We start from the raw sequence: 7,081 nt of genomic DNA, 5'->3' as shown, positions 1-7,081 counted from the left end.
TTGTTTGGTCTAATAAATGAATAAGTTAAAATAGAGAGTTTTCAATTGTAGCCGTCAGATTATTTGATTAAAAGGAGATCCAATGGCTAAGATTAAGAGGGTTGGTTGGGGTCGCCATAAATGTGTTTCCTTTAACGTACCTTGCTGTGTGTTGTCTTTGTTGTTCTACGAAGCTGAAAGATAAGGGTGGGAGAGATTTACGAGTTTGAACGGACGTAGGGAGCTCCGTGCAGAGTTCCTCCGCTGCAGAAGTGAAGGTTAGTTTGTAGACTTTATCGATTTAGCTTGTTGGTGTGTAGTTTCGAAGTTGTGGTTAGGGTTTTGTTTTTTAGTGTTTTCTAGATTTCCATGGTAAACGATGTACGATGTCAATGCAGATGGACGAGATGTGTATGGTGATGTGTGGAGCATGGCTATGTGGGTCTGACGGGAAATGGGAGTTTGTGGTGGACAAGACAAAAATGGCGAGGATGATACCTGTCCATGAAGCGCTGACCATAAAGGAGATCGAGAGTCTGGTGTTTGCTGAGTTTAAGAAGTCGGAAGCTTCTTTCAATCTAGCGCTTAGCTATTGGCCGCCGGACAGCAAGGACCTTGCAACCGGGATTAAAACTCCTCCCGTCCTGCTTACAAACGATGGTGCGCTTAGGTATTTCTTCACCCACATGAAAGTTACCGGTAGTTTGAATTTGTTCGCAACTTTCGAGAGTTTGGGGTATTGTACGGCTGCTCCTGACATGGATGTCTTTGAAACACCGAGATGCAGCGCGAAGCAGCGCCAGAGTGGTACTAAAAGAAAGGCTGTCGACCTCTCCAGCGTGGGTTCGAAAACCAACTTCATTAACCTCGATGATTTCCAGCTTATTGAGGAGGTTGAGAAATTCGAAGAGCGGTTAAGGTCAGAAAGTAACCCCACTGGTGGAGGTGATTGTAATGGCTGGAGCGAGGGTATTGACAGCGACTACAGTGGGCCAGAAGAGATTGATGAAAGGGATATTAGGCCTAGAGGATATGACGTTGAGTTTTGGGAGCCACTAATAGATGGTGATTTAGGCGGCAGCGACGCCGTGGAAGTTGTGTTTAACGACAAAGAGGCAAACGGAGTTGCGAAGTTGTAGGGGCAGCAGTGAGCCTGTTGGGGAAAGCAGCGGCGGTAGTGGTGTGAAAGGTGAGATCCCCGTGGATGACTTTGCGTGGATGGGGCGTACAAGTATTGGTGGTCGTAATAGCCGTGTCCCAGAGAGTGGTGGTCAGGAGCCTAGTAACCGGAAGCTGGAAGATGTCGATGACGAAGAGTTTGACATTCCGCCTCTGTATGATGACACAGTGTATGAAGCCGCCGAGATCCCAGGGCTTGATGTCGAAGGGGCAGATGGGGTTGTTCATGTTGGGAAGGTGTATGGGAGTAAAGTCGATTGTCAGATTGCCTTGGCAATTTACGCTATTAAAGGGCAGTTTCAGTTCAAACAGACGAGGACAAAGGTTGACTCCTTTGTGTGCGAGTGTCCCGATGAGCGTTGTGATTGGAGAGTCACAGCTCATGAGATACGCGGTTGTGGTTACTATGAAATCAGGAAAGCTCAGCTGGATCATACTTGTCCAATCGAGAGTAGGAATGGGTATGGCAGTAGGGGAACAGCTAGGGTTATAGCAGCGGTGTACAAGGCTAAATTTAAAGATCCGTCGAAAGGGCCAAAGGTGGTTGAAATACAAAGGCTCTTGATGGAGGATCTTAGGCTGTCGGCATCTTACATGAAGTGTTACAGAGCCAAAGAGCAAGCAATGTTTGACTTGAGGGGACCAGATGACGACTCGTATATGAAGCTGGCTGAGTATCTGTATATGCTGAAACTTGCCAATCCCGGGACGGTAGCTGATATTGAGACAGAGGTTGACGACGAGGGTGTGGAGCGGTTTCTTTACATGTTTTTGGCGTTTGGGGCATCTATTAAGGGGTTCCAGAAGCTGAGGCTTGTGTTGGTTCTAGACGGCACACATCTTAGTGGGAAGTACAAGGGGGTGTTGCTTACAGCAAGCGGACAAGATGGCAATTTCCAAGTGTTTCCTTTGGCATTTGCAATAGTAGACAGTGAGGATACTGAGGCTTGGACGTGGTTTCTGCAGAAGGTTGAGAGGATATTGGCGGATTCGAGCAACCTTGCTATAATATCGGACCGGGCCACTTCAATTGCCAACGCGGTTAGCTGTGTGTATCCACAAGCCCATCATGGGTTTTGTATCGTCCATTTGGCACGGAACGTTAATGCTAGGTTCTCTAGCAAGGGGTTAGCGAGGTTGGTGACTGCTGCTGCGACTGCGCATAGGATGAGGGATTACAAGAATTTCTGTGACAAGATCAGGGCGTCTAACAGCGAATGTGGGATTTATTTGGGGAAAATAGGGTCTGCACGTTGGTCTAGAACGTACTTTGGGGGCCAGAGGTATAATATAATGACAAGTAACATTGCTGAACAGCTAAACAACGCATTGGTAGAGGGTAGGTCGTCCCCAATAATTGAGTTGGTGATGTTCATACAAGGGATGATGACAAGGTGGTTCAGTGCAAGACGTAAGAAGGCCAATAAGCACCGGGGTCTGATGACAATAGAAGTCGATAAAGTGATGACAAAGACAATGGCGCTGGTGAAGGGCAGCAAGGTGAACTCTATTTCTAGCTGGAGCTGCCAAGTTGTTGGGAAGTTTGGTGGTTCTGAGAGTGTTCAGTTGGAGCAGAAGAAGTGTACTTGCAAGTACTTTGACAACATGAAGATACCATGTGGGCATGCCATGATTGCGGCCGACAACATAGGGCTCGCATATGAGACTATGGTTGGTCATTGGTACAAGACGGTGGCGTGGAGGGAAACCTATGCAGGTGTTATTAGGCCAATTGGCGACCCCAGGGACGAATCTATTCCAGAAGACGTGAGGGATGCAATGTTGATGCCACCATTGACTAAGAGGCCACCAGGGAGGCGTAGAACCAAACGATTCCCCTCGACAGGGGAGATGCCGGTAGATAGTTTATTTGATTTTGTTTTGGTGATTATTTATTGATTGTGACAATCTAGCGGTGTGATAAATTGTGAATCTCTTATGCAGGGTCCTAAGAAGAAGTCAGTGCCTAATAAGTGCGGGAGGTGCAGGGTAGAAGGACACAACCGCACCAATTGCACGGTTCCGATATGATTGGAGATTGAAGGTTAGGTGATGGAAGTTTTTTGTTTGAACGGCTATTGTATGGAGGTGCAGGGAGAATTTTTTTTTGAACGGAACTCGTGTAACCTGAAGGAGTAGTTGTTTTGGTATTTGTAGTAGAGATGTTAATGCCACCACTGGTGTGAGCAACACCCTTGTTGGTATGATTTTAAGAAACAAATCTATGGATGTTTATGTTCTTGTTGTTTTTTTATGTTGTGTAGGAAAAAAACTGAAACTGATCTAGAATAAAAGGTGGATTAGTGTATGAGATGGGTTGGTGGGTTTTCAATGGGAGTGTTTTTCGTGGGTAGCTAGGGCATGGTTAGGGTAGTAATAGTGGTTTAGGGTGTGGTTGTGGTTAATGTTTTGAATAGTGAGTTGGCGTGGATGACATGTATGTGGTCGTTGGATACTTGGTCTGGGTAGAAATTGTTGTGAGTAAGTGGGGTAGTCGTCAGTGGTTAGTAAAGATTTGGTTAAATTGGTTATGATTGGGACAAACGCAACGGCAGTGTAGGGCGTGGATGAAATGTTTGTGGTCGTCGTAAACCTGTTTGGCTAGAAGTAGGCGTAAACACAGGAGGAAGTGGAGGAAGGGGGTAGTGGACACTAAGGTGGTGGTTAATTAGGTAATGGTTACGTAAAAATTAACAGAAGGTGTAGGCGTGGATGATGTGCTTGTGGTTGCGTTTATCATGGTTTGTGAAAAAAATGTGATTAAGATAGGAGAAGTTGGTTAAGGTTACCAGGTATGTCAAGTTAGGATGGCGACGTGTTTAGGGTTAGCGTGTTGTGTTAGATCTGTGCTGGTTATGGTTATGGATGCCGTGAAATAGTAAGGTTGCGGTTAGATAGGGAGACGTGATGTTTAAGAAAAAATTAACAGAAGGTGTAGGCGTGGACGATGTGGTTGTGGTTGCGTTGGTCATGGTTTGTGAAAAAAATGTGATTAAGATAGGAGAAGTTGGTTAAGGTTACCAGGTATGTCAAGTTAGGATGGCAACGTGTTTAGGGTTAGCGTGTTGTGTTAGATTGTGCTGGTTATGGTTATGGATGCCGTGAAATAGTAAGGTTGCGGTTAGATAGGTTATGTTTAAGAAAAATTAACAGAAGGTGTAGGCGTGGACGATGTGGTTGTGGTTGCGTTGGTCATGGTTTGTGAAAAAATGTGATTAAGATAGGAGAAGTTGGTTAAGGTTACCAGGTATGTCAAGTTAGGATGGCAACGTGTTTAGGGTTAGCGTGTTGTGTTAGATTGGTGTGGATAGTAATAGATAGGTTATGTTTAAGAAAAAATTAACAGAAGGTGTAGGCGTGGACGATGTGGTTGTGGTTGCGTTGGTCATGGTTTGTGGAAAAATGTGATTAAGTTAGGAGTAGTTGGTTAAGGGTACAAGGTATGTCAAGTTACGTGTTAGGGTTAGCGTGTGGTGTTAGATCTGTGTTGGTTATGGTTATGGATGACGTGAAATAGTAAGGTTGCGGCTAATTAGGTTATGGTTAAGTAAAAATTAACAGAAGGTGTATGCGTGGATGATGTGCTTGTGGTTGCGTTTATCATGGTTTGTGAAAAAATGTGATTAAGTTAGGAGAAGTTAGTTAAGAGTACAAGGTATGTCAAGTTAGGATGGCGACGTGTGGTGTTAGATCTGTGTTGGTTATGGTTATGGATGTCGTGGAAGTGTTCTGTATTTTAGTAAGAAAACATCTAGGGGGTGTGGGTGGGAGTGTGGTTAGTTTCGCAACCGTTTGTTTGTAGGAGTTGCTGGTGTTTAGGGGCTGGCTGTTGTTTAAAGTTGTTTTTTTTAGTTGTTGGTGAGCAAGGGTGTAGCGTTGTTGGAAAAGTTGTGTTCAGGGTAATATTTGAGTTGGTGTGAGTATAACAAGAGGCTTTTGTGTTAGTTGGTGTTAGTTCTGTGTTGGTTATGGTTATGGATAACGTGAAAGTGTTTCGGTTTGTGTGTTGTTTGTCATTACGAAGTTAAGAAGATAGCAGGGTTTGCAAGGGGAGTAGTTATCGTGGTTAGTTAGGGCATTGTCAGGGTGGTAATGGTGGTTTAGGGTGTGGTTGTGGTGAATGGTTTGAACTATGTGTTGGCTTGGATGACTTGATTGTGGTCGTTGGATATGTGGTCTGGGTAGGAGTTGTCGTAATTACGTGTGAAAGTGGTCGGTGGTCAGCGAAGATGTGGCTAGATTGGTTATGGTTGCGCCCCTCTCCGGCAGTGTCGGACGTGGATGATATGTTGGTGGTCGTCGCATATTTGTTCTGGCTAGAAGTGGAGGGGTGGAGGACAGTAAGTTCGTGGTCAAAGAGGTTATGGCTAAAGAAAAATTAACGGGAGGTGTGGATGATGTACTCGTGGTTGTGTTTGTCATGGTTTGGGAATAATGTGATTATTTCGTGTGGTTAGATTATGGTTTAGTGAGGGGGGAAGGTTGCTATGTGGATGACATGATTGTGGTTGTTGTTTTGGATGGTACAGAAAGCTGTTGTGGTTAAGTAGGTTATGGACCAGAAAAAATTTACGGGATGTGTAAAAAATGTGATTAAGTTAGTTAAATGAACAAGGTTGGAAGGTTCGTTTTGTTTAGGGTAGGATTGTTGGGTAGGTTAGATTATTTCGTATGGTTAAAGAATGGTTTAGTGAGGTTGGAAGGTTCCTTTGTGGATGACATGACTGTGGTTGTCGTTTGTGATGGTGAAGAAGGTTGTTGTGGTTAAAGGTGATTGTACTAAACGCTGAGTTTGAAACTTTGAGTGTTAGGTTTGTTGAGCATGTTTGTATTGTGAACACGTTTATGTGGTTACGAAAGTATATTGTGGACACGTTGATGTGGTTACGAAAGTATACTGTACAACACAACTACAATGAAGCTTACCATGAGAAGTAGATAAATTCCGATTTGATCTAAAGCAACCGGCAAGTTTAGTTTGTTGACAAAAGGTTACAGAGTAGTTTCTAGCCGGATTGAAAACAATACAAAATACATAAGTTCTCCGATAACTAGGAAGGCACATTAGTAGAAAAACATGAAAAGGTGCCTTGTTAATCCGTAGAACTATAGTTAGGGAGAGAAGACTAGTAGTAAGCTGGTAAGACAATGGTTTTATACGCTTCCATTGCGTATTGTTGGCGGAACTTGTCAACCATGCCATCTGTGAGACCGCTCATGTGTGGATACGGGTCACCGTAAAGATGTAGCTCCATAAACTTAGCGCATACAGGACCGCAGTCGCCAGACCTTGAGTTTTCATATGTGCCCGTTCTCCGCTGGCATGTAAAAGGAGATAGATCACGGGAGTTGTTCTTGGCCACGTAGCGGATGAGATAGGGGAGCATCTGGAGGATGGGCCTGAGAAATCGTTGAACACGTTCCTCGTTGTATAGAGAGGGCAGTGAATCTAGTACGTCGACATGTCCAGCCCGGAGGTCGATCGCTAACCCAACCCAGTGTCTGTCCGCCCATATCATTGGAGTGTATACCTTCACCACTTCTTTCATCCAGGTTTTACCAGGAAGGAGGATGAGTTTAGATATCCGCTGATCCCACCTGATTTTGTCTTTCTTAAGTGCGGCTTGAAATTGGCGATCTTTGGACTGCATCAATGAGGTGAGGGTGGGAGGCATAAACGTCGCATTCTCCATCTGTAGCACATCTTTGTGATGCATGTCTAGCATGTGCATTAGGACAGCCATGTGCTGGAGGAGAAAAGATAAAACAAACAGAGATTGAGTTAGTACTAGGTGATAGTGGGGGACATTGCTGTTTTAGAAAGTGTGTTTGCACGTACCAGAGAGTCTGTCCACTGGGAGGGAGTAGCGAGCTGGAGGAGAAACTGGTTGCTGAAGTCGAGTTTTGAAGGTGTGACGTGGAA

At 44.6% G+C, this 7,081-nt stretch overlaps 1 protein-coding gene across 1 annotated transcript; it reads left to right on the top strand.

Moving 5' to 3' along the window:
• The first annotated feature begins 1,197 nt into the window (after nucleotides 1-1,197).
• Nucleotides 1,198-3,189, top strand: LOC117131465. The gene is made up of 2 exons (XM_033283590.1): nucleotides 1,198-3,015; nucleotides 3,103-3,189. Exons 1-2 carry the CDS (start codon nucleotides 1,198-1,200, stop codon nucleotides 3,187-3,189), a joined length of 1,905 nt encoding a protein of 634 aa, XP_033139481.1.
• The last annotated feature ends 3,892 nt before the right edge of the window (nucleotides 3,190-7,081 follow it).

This window comes from Brassica rapa, unplaced genomic scaffold (genome assembly GCF_000309985.2).
Source record: "Brassica rapa cultivar Chiifu-401-42 unplaced genomic scaffold, CAAS_Brap_v3.01 Scaffold0967, whole genome shotgun sequence".
Classification (NCBI taxonomy): Eukaryota; Viridiplantae; Streptophyta; class Magnoliopsida; order Brassicales; family Brassicaceae; genus Brassica; species Brassica rapa.
This window is presented reverse-complemented; position numbering and strand designations above follow the sequence as displayed.

What these genes read in the sequence shown, in the direction of transcription:
- LOC117131465 (XM_033283590.1), top strand. Translation starts at nt 1,198, where the DNA reads ATGGGGCGTACAAGTATTGGTGGTCGTAATAGCCGTGTCCCAGAGAGT. An exon ending in CCTCGACAGGGGAGATGCCG is followed by an intron (nt 3,016 to 3,102) that starts GTAGATAGTTTA and finishes TCTCTTATGCAG; the next exon opens with GGTCCTAAGAAGAAGTCAGT.